This window comes from Xiphophorus maculatus, chromosome 8, assembly GCF_002775205.1.
Source record: "Xiphophorus maculatus strain JP 163 A chromosome 8, X_maculatus-5.0-male, whole genome shotgun sequence".
In the NCBI taxonomy this organism is placed as follows: Eukaryota; Metazoa; Chordata; class Actinopteri; order Cyprinodontiformes; family Poeciliidae; genus Xiphophorus; species Xiphophorus maculatus.
In genome coordinates, this window is record NC_036450.1 from 14,095,191 (window position 1) to 14,119,457 (window position 24,267).

Below are 24,267 nucleotides of genomic sequence, written 5' to 3' on the forward strand. Positions count from 1 at the left end.
CCTTGTTTGTGATGACATGGTCTTTAAACTCAAGACTTCTCCATATAAGGTTCTTTGTCTTACTCCATCCTTCACAGATGTGACATGCAGCTTACTAGCCTTCCAGCTCCCACCACAAGATACTTCCTGTAGCATGACGTCCCAGATGTGAAGCAATCCTCCTCCTTACTTCATACTTTCACTGAAGGCAGGAAGTTACACGCTGAGAAGCAAGGGAGGTGGTTAGTGTATTCGTAGTGTTGAAGTGTGAAGCTAAAAGCACTGGGCAAGCTAAGCTGTTCAGTAAAATATTGAAGGTAGATAGTGAATTTTCTTAAATTTGACTATGTTACACTGAAGCACATGTAGAACCAATAGAGTGCCGTTTTGTATTTTAGGCATCTTTTCATCTAGGATTAGATTACAGTTTTGGCATCTTGTTTGTATGTTTTTTATTATTATTATTATTTCCTTTTGGACAATGTTGGTAAGATTTATCATAATTTCTCAGTTAGTGCTGTAGAACATGGCTTGTTTTACCAGCTCGAGGCTTACTGCATTTACAGAACCACAGTGAAAGAACCAGTCATTATTAGTGACTCCACAGCAGTAAATTCACCAATGTGGAGAAGGAAACCACGAAACGGCAGCCTCTCTATAATATGCCTGAAATCCCATTCATGTAAACGTAGCTGGACAGATACCCTTATTCATTTAAAAAGCATAACCATCAACCACTCCAGTAATTAAATTATATATTTACACACCCATTACATGGCCTTTTCCATTTTATGTTGCAAAGACTTAAACCATTATATGTTTTAATGGTGGATGTGAAATTATAGAACAAAACCAATAGATTTGGTAAAACACAGTGTTATTTCTCTCTTTGGAGAGCAGTGAATATCACTGTTTATTGCTTATCTGCTTTCCGTCATGAGTCTCACTCAGACCTCACTTGATTTATATTTATAGACTGCACATGCCAGAGATTCTTACTCAACATCTATTTGTTTTGTGTCCACATGAGAGCAACAGTGATTGAGTGGGGGGGAGATTGGGATGTACAAAGTACAGTTTGTTCACCACAAATTAAAGCATTAAATATTGTTGACAATGCATATGTTTGTCTGTGATTTATGTAAATGCTTAAGGAATTAAGAAATGGAGCCAAGAAGTATTTTTATCTGCTCTGTTCAAGCGTACAAATGTGAGTGTGATGATTGCGTAGCATTCCAATTACTTTTCTCTTGTACCGTGGGGATTCAGAAGACTTTAAAGTCTGAGCTATAAATAAAAGAAGAGATTTTAAAAGTTGAGAAAATTCATTTTAAACACATTTTTCCAAATCAAAACGAGAGTCTGAGAATCTATCGGTACTTTTGTCCTTCATAGACATTGTTATGCATTAAAGGCCGAGGTAAGGTCATCTCTCTTCTGCAACTTTGTGCTGTTGTAAAGCCAGTGCTTAGTGAATTTTGGAAACTCAACAAGGCATAACACGTGAAAAACAAAAGTTGTAAAAATTATTATTAATCTGAGAATGTGGGTTGCTTGATTAAAAGTACCCATGTGTTTTACTAAATTCTTGTAGGTAACTGTGACTGTGCGTCACACAAGTAATGAGCGAGTGATTTGGTTAAAGCAGAGAGCCTGTCTGCACACTGGGCTTTTGTGAGTGGTAGAACCACTATAGATGCCCTAGACGTCGGTATGCATACATCAGCCTCAGCTTTGGGTTCTAGACTTCCTGCTACCGATCAAGTAACAAGTGAGTGGAAGAAAGCACTTTTCAAGACTTAAAAAAAAAAAAGTGGCAGTCTCTAGCACAGATGCTGTCACTTCCTCATTCCTTCATTCCCCTTTCCATTCTTTTCCTCTATTTTGTTAAGTTGAGAGTAAACACAATGGGACAATGGCTACATTTCAGAGTTGCCCAACCTGAATGCATTCTTTAGCAGTGAGGAAAGAGGATATCTTTTTTTTGTTGTTGTTGTTTCTCTGCCCTTATCAGTTTTGTTCATATAAATAGTTTCACTCAACTGTGTGGGGACAAGGATAACAGATTCAAGATAACAGATACTAGAACTTATCATAGATTTTGTCATTCACTTCAATATCTGAAATCAGAGCTCTCTGAACAGGCACAATAACCAAAAACTCTGCTTTCCACTGAACTTTGAAGAGTTCATTTAGTTGTCTTGTCACATTGAATTACATTCTACCATCATGTTGAAGAATGACATGAAGTTATGGAGGTAATAAAGACCACATAAGATAATGAGTACACTGAGTCCTTTTGGCAGCCAGCATAGGTGTGCAGGATTTGAGTGTGTTAAGAGAGTGCTGACTGATTGATGAGGTGCTTGTATATAATGACAGATCAGTCATCACACCTGAAAGGGTGTTGTCCAGTCGTAACGATTTTATGACGTTATTACCATGTGTGAAATGCAAGTCTCAGCATGGGGGAAATTGATGGAAGATCTGGTGAGACTTCAGTCTTAACTCTCGCTTCTGTGCGCAAGTCTCTGTTTAAGACCCTGTTGAAGCTTTCATAATGAAAACCGTCAGGTGATACTTTGTCAACTTCTGGATTTTTATGGAACCCATAGTAAAAAGTTATGCTCTGCTCGCTTTTCATTTGCTTTGGCAAATCTTCAAGATGTCAGAAGTGTTTACAGATGGTGTGTGCACTTCTTTTAACACATAGTTTTTTATATTGTAAAAATTATATTATTTTGATTTTAATCTGTGAAAGGTGCTTTAGAAATAAAACTCTCTTACTTATCTACCTTTGCGTTTACCCTCAACCTGATTCAAGAACGGCTTTGTCAGTTGATCGTATTAAATTTAAATTCTTTACAGACTACTATAATTACAATTTTCCATGCCTGCATGCAAATACAATTACCACAAAAACATTCATGTGCGATCACATAAAAACTTATCGAGTTAGGAAAACAGTTGAACTCAGAGAGATTAAACTTTCAGCCCCCAAATCAAACAATGAGCTGGAACTGGCTTCAGTCCAGACTGAATATTCTTTACATTATAGTCAAGAAGTGTCATAAATGAAAGCTGTAAGCTTTCAAACCATGGGGCTCCAATAAGATTTATTTTGTAATGCGTTTATGTGAAATTTTGTGGAGGGTGTTTTATGTACAGATTGTTATAGTGGAAATCCAGTCTTATTTAATAAATGTTGTGTAGAGAATAAGAATCCTATCTCATCAGATACGACAGGAAAGGGAAAAGAGATCGTAATGATTAGTGGGCTCAAGACATAAATAAACAAAATGTGGTTACATAACTTTAATTCCTCAAAGGTGTTTCTAGGAATGAAAATGAAAGTACTTAATTTGAAATGGTGCGTGGAATTGAAGAAACAACAACTTCTTGCTAAAGAGCTTTTGAGACCCACTATGTTTTTCTAACGCTGGACTTGCATTTTATGCTTTTTGTTTCACTGCAGCTGACTGATGGGGGCAAGGCAGTTAAAGCCGGGATGAACATTGGAGATATCATCCTTTCTATTAATGGGATTTCCTCAGAAGGCATGAATCACCTGGAGGCTCAGAACAAGATTAAAGCCTGCACAGGCAACCTCAGCCTCACTCTACAAAGGTAACAGATGTACATAAAATACCCCTTTTTTTTTACAAGTTTGATTTTTAAACTGTTTTCCTTCTCAGTTTATTTTGCTTGTGTGTATTGTAGTGGTAAAGCCAAGAGACGCTAATACATAGAATAAATTACAGATTTAGGGTGAAATGGACAGGCTGTCAATGAAAGATTTTAGAAACAGTCAAACAGGATAAGAGCCAGACCTAAAATGGATAGCATCCATGGAGTATATCACAAGATATCAATATTACAGTGAAAATGTGACAAAAAGATGTCACATTGAAGTAAAAAAATAACGTCTCTATTTTATACATATAAAAACATAAATGAATTGGCTTGTCCAAAAGATATCTTTGAAGGAGTGGAATAGTTATTTGATGCAGATCTGCTCTAAGCCATTTGCTGACAATGGCTCTGTTCCTTGATCTCCTTCTCCAAGCACATCACATTCTGTACCCTTCTGACTTGGTCAGCTGACTGCTTCTCCAGCAGCTGGCTGTGCAGCTCCTGTATCATTGAGGGTTATCACCATCGCAATTGAAAATATAACAAAAAACAAATAAACCTTTCCTCATTGATTTTGCAACCAAATATAAATATACTGTCTTTACAGCAAACAAGGCACTGCCAAAATGAGAGTAACCAATGTCGGTATAAGAAAAAACTACAAAAATGCATTTATATAGGGAAAAGATTGTATTAGAAATCTAAATGTTTATTTAAAAATTCTTTACCTGGTCAAATAATTTTTTTTGTTAGTATTTGAAAGCTACCCACCAGGAAATACCACAGCAAAAGCTTTTGCTTTTCCTGTGGTATTGTGGTATTCTGGTTTTGCTTTTCCTGTCTTAGGGTTCAGAGGAGTAAGCTTGTTGGTCATGTACATCGTTTGAGCATCATGTCATCTACTTGGTAATTACAGAAAATGTCTGCAAAGGCTTTTAAACTGGATTTATGCTCATGCATGATTGGAAAGCTAAACGTTACCCATGAGAGCTGGAAGAGTTCCCATTGCACCATTAACTTAAATTGTAAAAAAACATATTTCATGCAAATTTACTTTGAGGTTCAGCTCCATTTTGGTCTTCTGAAGGTCGTTTCCAAAGTGGGCGTTTGTGAAGCCACAATGTTAGGTATATGAATGTTACATGCTACACAGAGAGAACATGAAGTACTTAATCTTAATTCTAGGTTATTACAATCTGTAACTAATTGTCTCCACATGTCGTTCCATGCTTAGCATATTGCAAAGACATTCGACGCTGCTTCTCTGTTCTCTTGTTACCCAAAAATAAAATATTAAAAGATCTTAAGCCTTATTGAATGCAAACTTTAGGTCTTGAAGCTCATTGATGCTTCAGAGAGACTATTATACATGTTATTCAGAGAAAGCAGCACGAGGATTGATCTGTTGTTTTGTTGTTGTTGTTTTTAAGGCAAGACTGTAAAAAGGTTTCTGCCACTTTGCAGATCTGTTTTTTGTTTTTATTTTCTGAAATTTGTATATTTTTAAGGCAAAAAAGCAATACTTGGCTCCTAGGCTCTTTATCGTAAAGCAATTATCCAAGCAGCCGGGCTTCATTGCTACCAGAACCCAGAAACTTAAGTAGAACCTGTCTCACAACATGTTCAAGTTGGTTTGGAAAACCTTTTTTTCTTAAATATCATTTTGAAGTTTGTTATTGTATTTAGTCAGGCTATGTTTGTTGGACGTAAATATTTGTTTGCTTTGAAGCATCTAAGTTTGACAGCACAGTAGAAAAGGTGAAGAAGCTCTAAGATGGTCTGTTAAATGCATTTAACAGAGAAGCAGCATAATGCTGCTGATGATAATGTGGTCTGCTGTTATTTGAGTTTAAGTTAAGTAATCATTGAGGTGGCTATATTTGAAATGAGCGAAAAGTATCTCTTGTGTTAGACGGAGACAAATGGAGCCAAAGCACGCACATTCTCCTAGCTGTAAAACATGTTGACAGCTAAACTCAAGTCTGCTTTGCCCATCCTGTCATTTCATCACCACATCAAAGGAAAAAGGAGCCTCTTTGCTTTAATCGTGGGAAAACCGTCTGAAAATAGTCCTGTCCCACAGCTGTGTATAATCTGCTGTGTGTTGCTGATGCACGATGAAACATCAAACAATTCTGGTCTCATGGAGCAAATAAACTACAGCTAAATTACCCCCGAAACAACAAAGGTCTTGTTGTTACAAGTGGTGTGTAATTGTGGTGTGTGTTTATGGTTCCTTACATTTTATTTTGTGTTTAGAATAAATCAAGATGGTTGTAAAAATAGTTTCAAAATTGTATAACCTAAATAAACAAATGCTAATATTGTCTTCTAAAACTCCTCAGCCCCAGAAAACAGAGTGGGGCACAACTGGTAAAAAAAAAACAACAAAAAAAAACATTTCCCTCTGATCAACAGTTAATCCTTTCTTCTCTCTGTGAGCAATTTATGGTTTCGATGGTCACTGATAAGGCTGCTGACATTACAACTGCAGAGTAAGAGTGTTGGGAGATGATTAATGGGACAGTTTCGCCCAGTTATGTCACTTTGTCATAGTTTACATTCCCCAAGCACTTCCTTAAAAAGCCACTTTAGAATCCAAACCATCTGGAGGAGGAGTGCAAAACATCTGACTAAAGAGAAACACTCTTAGATTAATATTTATTTAAAGGAGACTGCTGGGACTTGATGTTTAAATCACCTCACACTTTATTGTTTTCTTTGGGTATGTATTAATTTCTCTAGTTAAAATTAGATTTCATAGTGTATGCATGCCATATAAAATCCTGCATACACTGTGGCTTTAAACATGCACAATACTGAACATTTTTGAATTGTAACAATGTTATACAGTATTTTTTTTGTTTCACTAACTTGCAAATAAGTGTCCAACTAAAATGCATATGGAAATCTCAGAGATCCCAGAACAGCTCGGTCTGTTTAACGAATTTTTCTGAGTCAAGCAGGGGTAAACATGTTTTCATCAGAGAGGAAATGAACTGAGGAAGTCCACTGCTTGTCCTGCTGTAATTCCATTATTCCATGAAGCGGGTGGATTATAGCAAATTACATGTTGAGCCTGAACAAGCAGAAGTGGTCGAAATCCCAACGAAATGTGCCAGAATGATAATATCTTGCTCTATATACTTGCTGTAGTGTGAAATGACATTTGGCATTGCTGCTCTGTGTATGGAAATTAGAACCAGGAAGGATAATGCAGTGTTTAATTTGGCTGTTTGACCATTGGAACAAGCATGTTTGTTCAGAAAGAGGTCCAACCCGTAGCATTACTACCAGTAATGCTGAACAATTTATTCGTACAAACTTATGATCTTTTATCAGTTCGATTATTAAAAACCTCCTGCATTTTGCCTTTTTAATAGATGCATCCATAAAAACTTAATAACCAAAGGGCACCTAATTTTTGTGGGCACTGTGCATTAACAAATGATATTTCATCATCTGTTCAGAAATGGAGAAATCACAGGTAAAAATTTACTTTGTTGTGAGTTAGTAGAAAATTAAGTTCTACTCCCTTTATCCCAAAATGCATGGAGCATTCAAAGCGGAGACTTATTAATAACCTTGGCAGACCTGAAAGGGTAAAAGGCATTGAAAATGAGTGCAGGTACTTCTTGTTTAGATTCTTATTATAGATGTCTTTTTATGTGTCATCATTGCATAAAACAAACATGAGTAAGTAGGTTTGTAATGCAAAAACTATATGGAATACAAAAAAATCTTTTTTTTAACAAATACAACTAGAAACAACATAATTGAGAGACTTTCAGCAAGAAATATTTGAACTTCAACTCACTGCTTTAAAAAAAACATTTAGCTGTTTTCAAAAATTTAATTTCTGTAAAAACCTACATCAAAACTTTTTTCCAAAACAACTTTAAAGTGCTTTTAGTGAACATTTTGGACATGTTCTCCTAGTTTCTGTATACACTTTGTGTTCATTTAGCAGAACTGACTGACTTCTTGAGGTTTCAAACTTCCATTTAATTCTGGTTGTTGCTATGAGCAGCAGTTTCCAGTTTATGGGCACGTTTTATTCTAAAATCAAGAAAATCTTGTTGTTTAGCCACTAGTCAGTCACCAGATGGCTGTGGGAAGCAGGGTTAGGAAAGTATGATAATTGTTTATTTATTGTCTTTGAAACACGCAGCAGAGTGCAATGAAACGCTGTGTCCATCAGGCAGTGGCTGGTTTCTTCTTGATCCAAAACCTCAAAGATGATGGATTAGAAAGGGTGAGCCTCACGGTTGAACCGCATGCATTTATCTCCCGTACATATTATTTTCATTATTGTTTTTGAATGTTTCAGATTCTTCCATCTAAAAATAAATCAGAGCTAGTCAGTGGAAACAACATAATTTAACATTTCTGTCTTTTTTTTTTTTTTTTTTTTTCTGATTTCACATTTTTAAACCCGCTTTACTTGATCTCAAACCTTCAGCTCCTGAAAAGTTCTGGATTTTATCTGCATGCATTCTCATATATATCCAATAAGCTACAGTTTACAGGGTGAAGTAGAGGCCACCATTCGGAGCCCCACAGACTGCCGACCGCCTTAGCCAGATGTATAGTGGCAGCTGAAAGTAAAGCAAAAATAAAAACAATGGGGGGGCTTCAGGCATTATTTGAACAGATATGAGACTCTGCAGCTTAAGACAAAAGTACATGACAGGAGTTATCGTGCTCACAGGCACAATGAAATGGCATACAGTGAACTCCTACTGTCAGGATAATGCCTGGGACTGCTGATACGAAAGGCACAGTGCTTCTGTTTGATATGTTTACACAATCACTAAACATGCAGACAGGATGAAAACTGTGTTTGTGATGTATCCAGGCAACCGACAGCAACAGAAAGCAGCGCTGTTGCATACTGCTCAGTGTTTACTGTGGCGTAACATAGCATGTTTCTGTCATCGCTGGCATGCCGAGGGTTGATTGAAGGTTTTTAGCACTTCTTTAAAACATTTAGAGAGTGAGCTTGACTTGACTGGTGATGGTTCAAAATAAAAATGAATAAAAATATTACACATATTAAACAAATTGCCAGTTGCAATTATTTAAAATATTAGACAAGTTTTCCTATTACTGATAAAAATAAAATATTATATTGTTCGTCACAGTTGTTATGTTGAATACTAAAAGCCGGCCCAAATGAATATTGTCACATTATTTAGTTCCAAATTGAAAATAAGTTTTGTATATATAAATTCCCTTCAATGTTTTAACTGATAAAATTAGAGCAAAATCTTCATTCAATTCTAGTTTTAAAACAGATTTGCCTTAAAGACATGTTTGAAGCAGTAATTTTTTTAAAGCCTACTTGTACCTTGATGCTAGTTACCATGCCGTGCTATTTTGTAGAGAAAGTTTTTCACACCAACAAGAGCAAACAAAAAATGTAGTAGGCACCTGGTGCATGAATTGGATGCAATAAAGAAATGCATATTTATTGGAGAAGCCAGATTTTAAGGCAAGGCAAGTTCATTTGTATAGCATGTTTTATTAACAGAGTATTGAAGGTGCTTTACATGATTAGAAAGAACCAGCAAGCAATAAATATCACATTTTCTCAAAAACAACATTGTAATGAAAACTAGAATTAATTTGTGTTCCAGTTGTCTTTAATCAGAGCCATCTCTAAGTAAATGGGGTTTAGCCTTGATTTAAATGAACTGTTTCAGCGGTTTTGCCATTTTCTGGAAGTTTGTTCCTGATTAGTGGAGCACACAAACTGAATGCTGCTTTTTTTGTTTGGATCTGTTTCTGGGGATGCAGCAACAACTTTAATCAGAAGACACAAGTCTTTTGTAAGGTTGCAGATTTTTAATGTAGTTTGATGCAAAGCCATTGAGTGATTATAAACTAATCTGGTTTTTTAAAGTCTATTCTCTGAGCTTCAGGAAGCTAGTGCAAGGACTTTAGAACTAGGGTGATGTATTTTATTTTCCTAGTTTTCGTGATAATGTGAGCAGCAGCTGCTGTTTGACTTTTTAGGCAAACATGTGAGGACATTGTTGCAGTAATCAATGCGACTAGATATAAACACATGGGTGAGGTCCTCTCGATATTAGTTCTTTAATCCTAGAAATGTTCTTCAGGTGATAGGTCAACTTTTTTAAAGAGAACACTCTTGGTCCACAGTGGTTTGGAATAAATAACAATTGCTTGGATTCTTCTATAGACATGTTTTCCTGCATATTTCATAACCCTGTCAAGCTCTAAGCCTCAATCTGCTCCAGTTTAAATATAGTAAACAAAACTGTAACCAGAGATCATGGCACAAGACGGAGACAGATGCCTGGAGTCACAGGATTATCGTGGGTCATTTAATTACGTTTATCGACCTGTTTTTTTCACAATCTAAAATGTTTGCTACTAAAACTCTTCGAAATTAAAGAAAATCTAGAGGCTCCTCGTATATGCGCAATTTCACTTTTGGAAAAAAAAGAATGTAAGTTAATCCACAAGCCTGTACTGAGAAAGTTGTCAATTAGACACTCCATCATTCAGCCAACTGCCATATGCCAGACTGTTTCTCTTAGCCCTCAAAGAGACACAGGCAAGATGGAAATGCGTCAGTGTGCTCTGCCCTCAGGCTTTACTGCTCTTGTTAACCTCCTTATTCTTGGCAGCCGCAGCTGCGTGTCAGGGTGTGTACATAAAGAAACACCATGAGATGCATCATCTTTTTTTCAACCGGTGCACTGTCTTACATTTACCTGTACCAGACAAATGTTTATTAGCTTTTCTTGTAAAAGAATTTAGAAAAAGTGAAGCATTCTTACAGATTGAGACTTGTTCTCTGACTAAACAATTTCCACACCGGGGGCCAGATTACTCAACTCATTAAACTTATTCCGAAATACCTTAGATGTTAACAGATGAAAGCAACCTTTTACTTTGGGGAAGCGTGAAGCTGATCTTAATGAATGTAAACCAAACAAAGTAACGTGTTGCTCAATAACTGCTCACTATAAAGGCATTAAAAATGCAATGAACCTTTTTGGTTTAGTAGTGTAAAAAAAATTACATGCATTTTTTTACACTACTAAACTGAAATTTATATAAATTGTTTTACAGTGTCTTGTAAAAACACTAAATGTAACTTGAGGTTTTACATGACAGACCAACTCAAAATAGCACAAAATGTAATTGAAGGAAAATAATATAGGGTTGTCAAAGCTCTTTGCATATAAGGAAGCAAACCTTATCAGCCCCAGCTGACAAGCCGAGCAAGGAGAGCATTATGCAAAGAGTCTCCACGTTATCTCTGGAAGAGCTGCAGAGATCCATAACTCAGATGGAAGAATCTGTTAACAGGACAACTCTTAGGCATGCACTCCCCATCTGGCAAAAAGAAAGCCATTGTTTGAAAGAGAACCTTTAAAGTTCTAGAATGGGGGAAAAAAAACTTGTGGAAGAAGTTACTTTGTTCATTTGAGACCAAAATTGAACTTTTTGCCCTAACTTGGCAAAATAGTGTGTGGCAAAATAACACTGCATTTCAACCTGGAAACAATATCTCCTCTGTGATTTCTTAGAATGGCGTAGTCAAAGCCCAGGCCTAAATCTAAGGGCAAATTTATGCCAAGACTTGAACAATGATGGTCACGGATGCTCACCGTCCAGGAAGAGCCTCACTATATCGCAGAGCTTGATCTGCACTGCATGAAATCACATTTTAGTCACTTAATTCTCTGGTGCTGGTAGAGACAAATATTCAAAGGTGCTAAAGCTTTATATTCAGCAAAAGTTGTTTCAAAAAAGTATGTACTCAGAGAGGATGCTTTGAAATGAGCAGCTCCATTAGGTATTGTGAAGGATAATGTATTAACTGAAGTCTGAAAGGGAATTGCTGAACTACGTGGTTGCCATTTAAAAATGAATGTTCAACATGTGTTGTCTTTCTGACGGCACTACAATAGCAAGTTTGGTTACACAAAGTGCAGGACTCCCACAGGTCTGAATTAAACTGATGTTCAGGCCACCACCCTGTTGGGTGTTTGTTCAGTTTGCTCTGGGAATAGACAGACACAGAGAATCTGCCCAGCTGCCCCATTCTGGGACCCTGATAGCAGATGCATAGTGCCTTATTACTATAGACAGGGTTCTGTTCAAAACAGTCTGTGCTGTTTGATCTTTAGACCTCTGACTGTTTTCCCTGGCGAGGCAATGTGTTGCTCCATAAGCAATTACAATAATACACTGGTGCAGCTCATTGGAAAATAAGCAGGCTGGATATTAACTGTTAAGTGGAAAATTGTAAGTGGAAGCATGGCCGCAGATGACGTTTGATTCTGCAGGGTGGGGCTGTTTAACAACCTGGTACCAGGCTCTGTTAATGCGCTTCAGCTCAGTTGGAAAGGAAATGTGTGAGTTTGTTGTCTGTTGTCCTGATAGACAGGAAGGGAGGCAGGAGACATACCACAGTTCCTGGTCCAGGACCAGCCTCTCTACCTCATGTCTGTTTTTTCGCTTTTGTTCCCTCTTGTTTCTTTTTTTTTTTCTACATGGGGGAAAAAAGGGCTACATTATCTGGAGTTCAGACCAAATATTGTAAAATATTATTACAACCTGTCATCATTCAAAGTAGCCAACATTTTAAGTGCTTTAAACTGCTGATTCCAACTTATTTTTAACATAAAACAGAATGTGTTATGCATTAACAGGAAACAGTCCAAAACATTAATAGAATAGTAACACTGCACACTTATCAAAAATAAATCAAAAGTGGGTTGAAAAGTTTGTTGTATTGTCTTCAGTTTCCAGAACATCTCCAGAGTGAGATAAAAACGAAGAAGAGACGAGCAGACCACCCTAAACCTCCTTCACGGTTTTAAAATGTAGCAGCTGCTTCAGCTGTTGTGCAAATCAAATTCATACTGGACCTTTTAATGATCACAGGACTTAGCACAATGTTTATGTATGTTTGCTTGAATTTGTGCCTATTTGACTATATTTTCTTTTCCCCTCTGCAAACCAGCCTTTAAAATAAGTCGGGCAAAGTAAAAAAAAAAACTTTAATACTTTTCCAAACACTTTAGATTTAACAACTCTACGCGTTTCATGTGGAGTGATTCATATTTTTATTTTTTGTCTTTTCAGAGCCTCCGCTGTCTCGAAAGAGGAATCGCACAAGGTAAGGGAAACGTTCATTTAGCTCTGCATCAGAGTTGAATAACTCATATTATAAAAGATTATGTGGAAAAAATTTGATTGCTTTGCATGTACACATTGCCTTGCAAAAGTATTCACACCCTTTGAATTTTTTTTTGTCACTTTACAACTACAGATACCAATGTACATAACTAGAATAGATGTGATTGATTAAGACAAATTATTTCATAATTGCAAAGTGCAAAGACATTAAAAAAGGGTTTTCAAAATATTTACGCCCCAAAAAACCTGAAAAGTTTGAAGATTATATATATAAATTCACTCTATATAGAGTTAATGCTTTGGAGAACCAGCTTTAACTGCAAAAACCGCTACATGCTCTACCAAAAATAAAAGTTTTCCCCTTTTCTTTTTACAAAATAACTCAAGCTCAGTCAGACTGGATGAAGAGCCTTTGTGGACATCAGTTTTCAAGTCTTACTATGGATTCTTAATTTGGTTCAGGGTTCACCCTGATCTCAAGTGTTTTGCATCCTTCGTCCAGTTTCCTTGTGGTATTGCCCTGTTATAACTTTATCCCCTCATTAACTCTGACTAGCTTCCCAATTCCTGCTGAAGTAAAGCACCTTCAGAACATGATGATACCATCCATTACCATTTCTCATCAGGTGTCATATTCAAGCGGGCTGAATGTATGCCACACTTTTCAGATTGGATGCAATTCACATCAGAGTTTTGTTGTACTTTGCAGGACAGTCTAATAAAAACCATCAGTTTGTGGTTATAAAGTGGCAAAATTAGTAAAAAGAGGTATGAATAATTTTGCAAGGCACTGCTTGAAGTGGCTTGAATGGCAGAGATGTAACTTGATTCGTCCACCAGTGTGAGAGCACAGTTCATTTTTATTATGTTTGTACTGTGAGTTCTGGCTTCAGTGCATGGGATTTTTGTGAATTTGCTTTTTGTGCATGTTTGTCTTCACCTTCATCCAGGAAGAGCCTCAGGAAATCATTAAGCCTGTGCCGATCACTCACCCTGCGCCGAGCACCACATACACCAAGCCACCAAGCCAGCCCACTCCTTTGTACAACAAGACAGCTCGGCCATTTGGGGGCGGCAGCAGTGGGGTTACTGCCTCTTCCTCCCCGGCTGCTCCAAAAGTTGCCTCTATTCCTTCCGAATCATCAGCTTTCACCCCAGCCGCTCCATCTCAGCCTCCACAGCCTCCCTTTGCATTAAAGTCAAGCATCCCTGTTTCAGATTCGGTCGTAGTAAACTCTGCCCCCAAAATCAGCCCCGGCCGTTCTGCCTTCACCTCCCCCTCTGCCTCATCCGCTTCATCTAACTCCTCATCTTCACCCAGAGTGACAGCCCCCCCTTCCCAACCTAATGTCCCGCAGCCCTCCGTCTATAACACACCTATCAACCTGTACTCCAACGCCAATGCTTGTGAAGTTGCTATTGGACAAAGGCGAGGCCTTTTGGAGAGCCAGGGTCTGTCAGAGCATGTAAATGGGTAGGTTCAAGGTTTTCATGTTTTATTTCTGTTTCACATCTTTCTTAAAAAATAAGTGATCCATTTAAAGCTACTGTTCGCATTAGTCAGCAGGCCTGGTATTTTTGTAGCTCAAGACTTGGTGTAATTGGACATTTTTGTGGTTTCCCCGACTGAAAAATTCATTAAAGCCAATATAACTCTTTCTGATCTCCACCATATGAAACTCTGTACTCCATTACACTTCACCCCAAAATATTTATCTAATTTAAAAAGTAAACAGTGAAACCACGCATCATAATTTATATGCATTTGATTACAAGAAAATAAAATAAAAAGACTTGACATAGGTTGAAGTCACACTCTTTGTATTTGCTTTTAATCATCTCAATCCTAGCAAGAGACAGAGTGGCTTGTTTCAGTTCTACCATTGTTGGAGGAAGTTTACTGAGTGGATTGTGAACCGTTTGGTGGCATAGTTTCCATTACTATGTCACAGTCAGATGAAACAGGAAGATATGTCCTATTTGCTTTACTACTTCCTCTCATGCTTATGTAGATTCTCAGTCATCCAGGACATGAAAGCCATAGGTGCTAGATTTGCCTTCTATTGAAGCACTTCATCTTATTTTCTCACAGTTTCCCACCCCCTCTTTGCACAAGATTTAATGGAGCCAACAGTAGAAAGCAAAGGGTCAATGTTATGATATTTAGCAAAATTAAGTTTTGGATGTAAACCACAGCTGCAGCTTTACTGTGGGCACACTTGGGTTTTTAGCTGCATGAACCAAGAAAGGGAACTGGCAACAACATTAAAGATTTTTTTTATTGTGTTTGGAGCAAAGAGTCAGATTGTGACAAAATTAAGTAATAAAACAGACGATCTATTATTTATCTTCATATTTAATTGTCAACTGTTTTTGTGTGTTTTTTTAATATTGTTAAACAGGCATTAGATATTTATGTTATAACCTTGACTAAAATATTACAGTTTCACTATATCAAGGTTTCAGTAATTTTAAACAGGAGTGTATGTGGTTTATTTGGCTTTGCTCTTCAAGTTTCCACACATGACTGTTTCTAATCTCTGAAAATATTTCTAAAGGTACACGTTTGTCTTTGTCATATTTCAGCAACCAAACAGGCAGTGTCCTCAGAGATATAATAATTATTAGAAGGACTTTACAGTTTACAATAGAAAGACCTTGTTAGGATATCAAATTGATGCATAATGTCAACACCAAGAGTTTAGCAAAGCTTGGGAGGACTGGATGTCGTCGGGAACCTTTTGGCTCACTAACTTTCACTTCGCTGAGCTAAAGCGAGTTAAAATGTACAAATGTTAAAAAATAAAAGATCAAACTGAAACAGTTTCAAAGTCTGAGTCTAATAAAATGTAGTACTTTTGTTTCTTCAGCTTTGTCAGTTATACTTTTGCTTAAACAGCTACTTTTTCACCTTTTTAGATGTGGAGCCTGATTTTTGTCTTTGTGTCCTAACTTGCATGCTTGCTTTTTCTGATTTGTTTTGCTTGATGTACATTCTCTCAAATTTATTCCTCTTCATTCTTTGCTTTAATTCTTTTCCATGCACTATTTTTTCCCCCCACAGGATGAGGACGAGACAAACACCAAGTTAGTGCTATGATTGATAACGTGGTTGCTGCAGTAGCTTGTGATTACAGCCTCCACATCTTTCTGGGTTATGATTATATTAAAGCATGCTTACATCTCACAAACCTCATCTGCTGACATGAGAACCTTACTTTAAAGTAAAAACAACCCAGTAAATATTCATCATCTAAAACCTCCATGGACACTAATTGGTGGAACAGCCTTAGATCTTTATTTATGCACTTAGGAGCATCTGTGTTTGGCATTTGCTTCTGCACCTGATTGGCTTAGCTGCAACCACTATCAGTTTATTGAGGGCTGGTGTTGCATCTGTATATTTGCACTAGACTAAGGATAATACAACATGTCTTCTTGATTGCATTTATGTTTTACTTAAACACAAACAGAAGAAAGGGGTGCACATGTTTTGATCTCTTGATGATAAACATGCTCACAGTTTGAAAGGGCCGCTGGATAATATACAGTGCATTATTGTATAAAAGTAAAAGATCATATTTAAAATTGAAAGCCCGTTACTGCCACCTGGTGGTGCAGCACTGACTCACATTTACTGATTATTGTAAGATTTTCCCTTTCGGTTTTGCTGTTATGACAAGTTTTCACTAGCTCTTGACTTTGCTAAAGTTTGTTCTGTTTTTTTGAAGGTTCACTTTATGAAATTTTATCAAGATAACATTTAGTTTCTTTCTAATAGTATTCCTAATTTCCAATTCTTCACTTTTTTCTGTCTGTGTCTGTAAATGTTGGATTCTTTCTGTTTTTTCTCTCCTCAATCGTCTTTTCACTCTTCACCTGCAGAACTCCACCTGCAACTACACCTAGGAGGTAACTGTGGTCTGATTGCTGCTAGGCCATGTTGTTTCTATATACATAATATAAATATAATTTGTCAAACAAAAACAATGAAGTGTTAGTTGTATTGAACGAATACGAAAAAGAGATCTCTGCTTATGCATCAAACCATAAACTTATTGATTTTTATTTCATTTGGTACTGAAGTCTAAAAACTGCCTAAATATGCATGCTGTATTTGATGAACTGGAAACAGAAAGTTTTATTCATCGTCTCTTGACGTGTTTATCACCAGTCAGAGCCAAGCTAGGAGAAACTGTGATTCCCGTTTCTGGCCAGTCGATTGTTGTATATCTAATGTGTTGTGCATCACGTGACATTTAGAACTGCTGACAGAAAAAATATAGAGCATTAGTTCTATGTAGTTGTTTTATTTTAAGGGGAGCGAGGACAGTTTAAATGGCACACATCTATTTATTAAAAAAAAAAAAACATTTATGCTTTTTCTTTTTATTTAATGAACAAACTGGTCTATTTTAGAGCATATCCCAAAAAGTATACAACTGTGACCCAAACCAAGTTAACACAAAACACAATTAGTACTATGCCACTCTCAGGACTTAAAGTAGAGAGCAATATTCTCTCTGAATTACCTGCTGCAGTTTACATTTCCTTGTATTTTTCTTTTGTAGCAAAAGTTGATCTGACAAGTATAAATTCCAGCAATGTAGTATTTTTTTGTTTACAAACTGAGCAAGTAATTAGACACCAAGAATAAAGACTTTATACCTTCAGCCCATTCCTTTTACAGTGACCATGTTATTTATGTTCTGCATCTTTCTGATGTGTCCCAGGTCCAACAAATCTGAATCAAAGGAGTGAATTATTACCTTGTACACTCAAGTTTTATAGAGTCATAATAACAACTTGGTATTGTGATTTTTGAGATGCAGTGACACATCTAAAAGATGCAGTATACCAGCCCTCGGATCTTAATGATAGCCATTCAAATCAAAATTACAAGTTACTTATTTTATGTCCTGTTTTGCTGCACAGGAAAGCTGGTGTGGAGCTTGAAAAGAGTGTGTCCCCTCTGAGTGACGCCAGCAAAAAGCGTCTTATTGAAGACACGGAGGACTGGCACCCACGGACCGGTACCTCCCAGTCTCGCTCCTTCCGCATCCTCGCACAAATGACTGGCACTGAGAACGGTGAGCACTGACCTCAGCTTAAAGAAGTAAAAAATATTTTCAAATGAATATTTGTAAGACTTCATGACTATGGGATATTTTAAAAAAAAAGTGCTGCTGTCTGAAATAAATTCTAGCTATTTTTCCTTTTAGATTCATTATAACTCCACAGTACATGTAGATTGCACTCAATGAAAAATAAGTTGTATTTCTATATAAATGAAGCTATTTGTATTTTAACTCCAAATGAAATGCGGTTGGTACCCATAATGTTATTTTCAAAATTATAGATATCCAATATCATTAAATAGACTGATCACTGTTTTTGGTTGAAGTTAGATGAAACTAAAATATTTTTTTGTTTTGTTTTAATTCCCCAATGTTAAACTTTTGATCATGTAAAGACATGTTCTTGCCAAGAAGTACTAGCAAAGTCCCATTCCTGAAGAAATTGCATCTCTTTGGTGACTTGTAACTTTTTCAGCAAGTGTCAGACTATTTAACAGATGACCCACAAACTTTAAAAACAAGCCAAAGAATACTGTGAAACAAGAAAGCCCAGGTTTTTTTTGTGTGACCCTATGCAAAGAAGCCTGCACTCCATGTTAGGTCTGTTTATGGCTAACCAGAGATTATTTGATTATTTATTGGTGTAAATATTTCACTATTCTGATGAGAATAAACAGTTTGCAATGGGAGTTTTTAGAAACTTATAGCAGTTATTTAAAATGGCAACACATTGTCTGTAGTAGAGAGTTATCAAAAACAATAAGATGTCTTTTTCAAAAGATTACATAACACTTGCAGCTCTAAATGAGTTTTATTTAACAGGACTGAGGGCAAAAAAAAGTCTCTTTATGTTGCAAAGTTTGCAGATCCCTGGTCTAGACCAAAGAGATTAATATTATGGTGTGGCTAACCCAATCCCAATGCTTTTTCCCAATCTAATAGAAACCTTGTGTGGCGACTTTGAGGCAAAACCAATTGTGGGTTGGACTGTTTACCGTGCATGAAGTTGGTTCACTTCATATAACACTAATTTGAAACGGTTCTCTGCAGACCTCAGTGTCAGTTCTCAGAAATTGTAAAGAGAAATGCAGACTCTGCATAATATTCTCTTTCCTTGTCATTCCTTAAGTTAATGCGAGATACCATAGGTTTTTCGGAACAGAATAAAAATCGTTCCAAATACATTTTAATGATTGGTAGTAAAAGCTGTTGCAAGAACTGCCAGCTTTGCTCCATTTTTTTGAACATGCTATTTTTTATACTCCAGCTATATGTGCTGCTGTTCTCTTGGTGTTTATAGAACAAGTGTGAATGTGTGTAAATGTGTCCAGAAAAAATTGTGATCTGCTCTTAGTCTTAGAAATATAAAATGTTTTGAAGTTGTAGATGCTTGCATAGATTTAAAAATAAAAATTGCAATATGAATTGCAATGTTTCAAAATAACCAACAAAGCTAGTTTTTTTTTTTTTATGTATGTTTTTTTTATGTATGCATCTTTCATGTAAGCTTAGCGCAAATTTTCCATATGATGGTAAATTTATTGGTGCTTTTTTTTCTTTCCTCTTGTAGAACAACTGCCAGAAAATGGAAAAAAGTAAGTAGTGCTTTTTCTTAAGTCTAGTAAATGTGGTTCTTTCACTTTTACTACATTTAGTGACAGATTATTATTGTGCAAAAAAAGGAGATCTATTTTGCAGGAACACTTGTTGAAATTTTATCTAGATTTGTTTCGTTTATTATTTGGCTGGTAAATGTTCACAAAAGAAAATTTCCAAGATTTCCTGATCCAGTGTGGTGTTTTATTATTGTTTAAATGACTTTTAAACAGAAAACATTTCAATTAAAGAGAGCGAAGGAAGGTGGTGTTGACCATTTTTGTGGTTTCCATTGTTGTTCTCAATGTAAACTTTTATTAAATCAGGATCTAAGCAGTGCATGCTCTTCAAGCATTGCCAACCAGTCATTTGATTAGTTTCTTGTATTTCTCTGCTAGAGACTATAAAAAGAAAACATTCTCTAAGCCTATTGTTTTTCCTCAATTCATTCCTCCTGTAAAATCTTTGACTTCTGCTCTGCCACCTTAACTGTCCACCTGTTTTCTCCTGTTTTTTCTTCTCTTTATTCTGTCCTTTTGTGCAAATCAGAGTGAGCAAGGTGGATCCAGAAGTTGTAGGACACAAGTACAACAAGCTGAGAGACTGGCACCACGGTGTTTCAGCACGAGTTCTAAATGTACAGTAGTACAATGCTTGTTTTGTCTATTGTTAGATTTTTTGACTAGAACTGACGTCCGTAATCTCTTTTTGTACATAAGTACAAAATGGATGAAACGGCAAACCATGATGCTCCCGTTGATGCATGCTTAAAAAAATGCCTACATTTAGATAAATAGCACTAAATTATTTTTGCAGTGTGTATGTTTGCAGAGGTTGCACATTCTGTAAATCTGTTCTTTCATTATTTCGTGTTTTATATTCCTGAATTTTCTGAACCTGTCTTGTCATTTTCTTCCTTCTAATCTTTCATTTGTGATCTATTTTCTGAATAAACAACTTCTTTTCTGCTTTCTTCTCATCTCCTTGGCTTTTTTTCTCCTCCTTTAATCTTGTTCAGAGAGACCTATTTAAGTAGATGCAAAGATCAGTTTTTGTGCGTTTATGAAATATTATTGAACCATATTATCGAACGGTAATATAAAAAAAAAACATAGTTAAAGTTTAAAGTTATCAAATGTCATATCTTGTCAATCTTCTTTTAAAATGTATTTTCTACTTTACCTAACCAGCATTAGAAATGTGTTTGTTTTTATTCTATAGTATTGACAAAGAAATAAATATACAAAGGGGGGTTTGTAGTCACAACATATATTGATCTGCATCTCCTGTTGTAAATGGCCTTTGGTCATGAACTTTAGCAATATAACAGCATGCCCCCAAAATTTGCATCAGTCTCCATCTGGTTACCATTTTGACAATGTTATAGGGGATAAACGTCAATGTATGTAAAACTAATTTGAATTTTATGTTTAAAACCAACACAACATAGTGCATAAAAAGGAATAAGAAGATGAATGATGTAGTTTACAAAAGCAAATATGAAAGATGTGGTTTTATTTTGAATTCAACAATTTGCACAGTCTCATTTTGTAGCATCTGCAGCTGTTTTGCAGATGTGTTTCTACTGGCTGATTTATTTTTTTTTGGCTCATTTTTCTTTGTAAAGTAGTCAGACTGCATGGAGGGTGTCATTTTTTATATTTTGACACATATTGGATTGGGTTTACATCTGTGCTTTGACTGAGCCGTTGTAGCACATGGATATTCTTTAATCTAAAACGATTAATTCCAGCTTCGCCTGTATGTTTGTGGTCATTGTGTATCCAGAAGGTGAACCTCTAACTCAGGCTCAAGTCTTTTGGAGCCTCTAACAAAATTTCTGCATTAGGTCTCCTTATCTTAACCATAAACTCTGTCCCTGCTGGAGAAAAGTATCCCCACAGCATAATGCTGCCAATGCACTGTTTCACAATGGTGATGAACAGCTGTATCGTGTTTAAGATTAAATTACACACAGATGGACTTGGTTTACTATTTTACAGAGTCTGTTGGTTTCATTGAGTTTTATTTGGGGGTAAATGGTCTGAGTGTAACTATATGCCATACTTCAGATTTTTAAAGAGTAAAAATTAGTTAAAACCATGTTTTTTACAACACAAAATGTGGAAAAAGTATCATACTTTTACAAGGCTCTGTATCCATGTGCAATATAATTTTTGTTTTTTAAAGCATTTTTTCTACATTTGAAGAATTCAGCCTATACTTGACCAGGGCACAGTAACATGTCTCTATTAAAACTTATTCATGTTGGCTAATATTGGTATTGCTGGTCTTTATTTTATGAACAACTAAAACCCAAACAGCCACACATATCCGTTTGCAACTCTGTGGTATGCAGTTTTTCAGAAAAAATACACAAGTATTGAAATACGTATGCAGTTAAGTATTTTTGTATTGTCAAATTGACTGAGTCTTCATTTGAAGTGTGTATCTGTTTTGTAGAGAAGCAGTTGACCCAACCGCTCCCAGTGTTCACACATCACCTGCTGCAAAAACATATTCCAATTCTGCAGCAGCACCCAGGAATGGCAATGTAGTCCCTGGATCTACATTTAAGACTCCTGCTCAAAATAAAGCCTCCTTCCAACCTGGAGGTTCTCCAGGTACATAAATACACACACTGTCCTCACCGCTCTGTGTCTGTATTCATACACATTAAGATGGATTTGCTTCTTTCAGCCTGTAGAGGGCAGCCTCATTCTTTTACATCACCGCTATTTAGCTATAACATTTATAGCAGGTTTAATACCTGACACTAAGCCACTTAAGATTATGGGCTCTATAAAAACTGGAGGTATTCACTTAATGAGCTCAGATTATTGGCTTTTCCCAAGATTCCGTCAGTGAAATAGATTGTTAATGTGAGAATTATGGATTTTATTTTGTGTGAAAGTGGCTTATGAAATACTGAGATCCCTGCCACGAGACCTGGAGCCAGCCAGCGCAAATATTTGCTCAAGAGGCATCCATCATTATTAGTAATACTAATAACAAGTGCGCCCTCATACGTGAACAGATGTGCTGTGTTTCCCCACCATGTTTTCCTCAAGAAATGCCACACAGAGAGAGGGAGAGAGGCTGAGGACACAGTGATCTTCTGTTGGCTTTTATTTATCAGATTAACACACAGGCATGAATCTCATTTGTTTAAGTGGATCGCCCAAGGCTTCAACTTGTTGTTCATTTATTCAACGTGAATGAAGTAATTTTCACAAGCTAGCCATCCGCGTCCATTTAAAAGTGCGACTTTGTTCCAAGTTTAAGAGTTGTGAGAAGAGCTGTTTTAACTGTTTGTACTTGAGTTAAGGAGGTTGCAGCCACAAAGAGCAGAGTTAAAACTGAGTTTGTTTATTTTCAGCAGAACCTGAAGCCTTTTTAGACATGTTTTGCATTATCTTAAACCCATTTATGAACATCTTTTATAATGCAATCAATGCAGAAGTAAAATTAATAAAAATCCTTTATGTTTGTCCAGTTCTATCCCTTCATAAAATAATGGAAAAAATAATTTTCAAAGGACTGTGCTCAAATTCCTCATGTTCCAATACTTGCTTCATGTAAAAGTTGGAATTGATGCAATTAGTTCATGTTCTATGTTTTATATACTGCCTGGCCAAAAAAAAAGTTGTCACCAAAAAGTGGTCACACTCTCTAATATTTTGTTGGACCGCCTTTAGCTTTGATTACAGCCTGCATTCGCTGTGGCATTGTTTCAATAAGCTTCTGCAGTGTCACAAGATTTATTTCCATCCAGTGTTGCATTAATCTTTCACCAAGATCTTGTATTGATGATGGGAGAGTCTGACTACTGCGCAAAACCTTCTCCAGCACATCCCAAAGATTCTCAATGGGGTTAAGGTCTGGACTCTGTGGTGGCCAATCCATGTGTGAAAAAGATGTCTCATCAATCAATCAATCAAATTTTATTTGTATAGCACATTTCAGCAGCAAGACATTTCAAAGTGCTTTACATCATTACAAACACAGAATCACAATGCAATATAGAATCAATCATTAAGTCAAGTTACATCAATAAATTTGTAATTGATTACATTTCAAATACAATTCTAAACAGGTGGGTTTTCAGTTGAGATTTAAAAGAAGTCAGTGTTTCAGCTGTTTTACAGTTCTCATGCTCCCTGAACCACTCTTTCACAATGTGAGCCCAATGAATCCTGGCATTGTCATCTTGGAATATGCCCATTCCATTTGGGAAGACAAAATCCATTGATGGAATAACCTAGTCATTCAGTATATTCAGGTAGTCAGCTGACCTCATTCTTTGGGCACACAATGTTGCTGAACCTAGACCTGACCAACTGCAGCAACCCCATATCATAGCACTGCCCCCACAGGCTTGTACAGTAGGCACTAGGCATGATGGGTGCATCACTTCACCCGCCTCTCTTCTTACCCTGATGCGCCCATCACTCTGGAACAGGGTAAATCTGGACTCATCAGACCACATGACCCTCTTCCATTCCTCCAGAGTCCAATCTTTATGCTCCCTCTGGTTAGCCTTACTGATTAGAGGTTTTCTTACGGCTACACAGCTGTTCAATCCCAACCCCTTGAGTTCCCTTCGCATTGTGCGTGTGGAAATGCTTTTGCGTTCACAATTAAACATACTCCTCAGTTCTGTTGTTGTTTTTCTTCGGTTTGGTTTGACCAAACGTTTAAGTAATCGCCGATCAAGATCATTCAGGATTTTTTTCCGACCACATTTCTTCCTGGAAGACGATGGTTCCCCACCATCCTTCCAGTTTTTAATGATGCG

The 24,267-nt window shown here is 36.6% G+C and overlaps 1 protein-coding gene across 3 annotated transcripts in view; it reads left to right on the plus strand.

The window, feature by feature from the left end:
• The window catches only part of LOC102225750 (PDZ and LIM domain protein 5-like), a 40,220-nt gene that overhangs the window by 11,754 nt on the left and 4,199 nt on the right, over positions 1-24,267 (plus strand). For 2 of the 3 annotated variants that reach the window (XM_014472923.2, XM_023338306.1), the window contains exons 3-8: positions 3,455-3,606; positions 12,742-12,775; positions 13,746-14,269; positions 17,731-17,885; positions 19,444-19,468; positions 21,933-22,093. In XM_014472923.2, coding sequence (XP_014328409.1) covers positions 3,455-3,606; positions 12,742-12,775; positions 13,746-14,269; positions 17,731-17,885; positions 19,444-19,468; positions 21,933-22,093 — 1,051 coding nt within the window. Of the gene's footprint in view, positions 1-3,454; positions 3,607-12,741; positions 12,776-13,745; positions 14,270-15,859; positions 15,883-16,680; positions 16,708-17,730; positions 17,886-19,443; positions 19,469-21,932; positions 22,094-24,267 lie in introns of all 3 variants that reach the window. The other variant, XM_023338307.1, reaches the window with a different exon arrangement.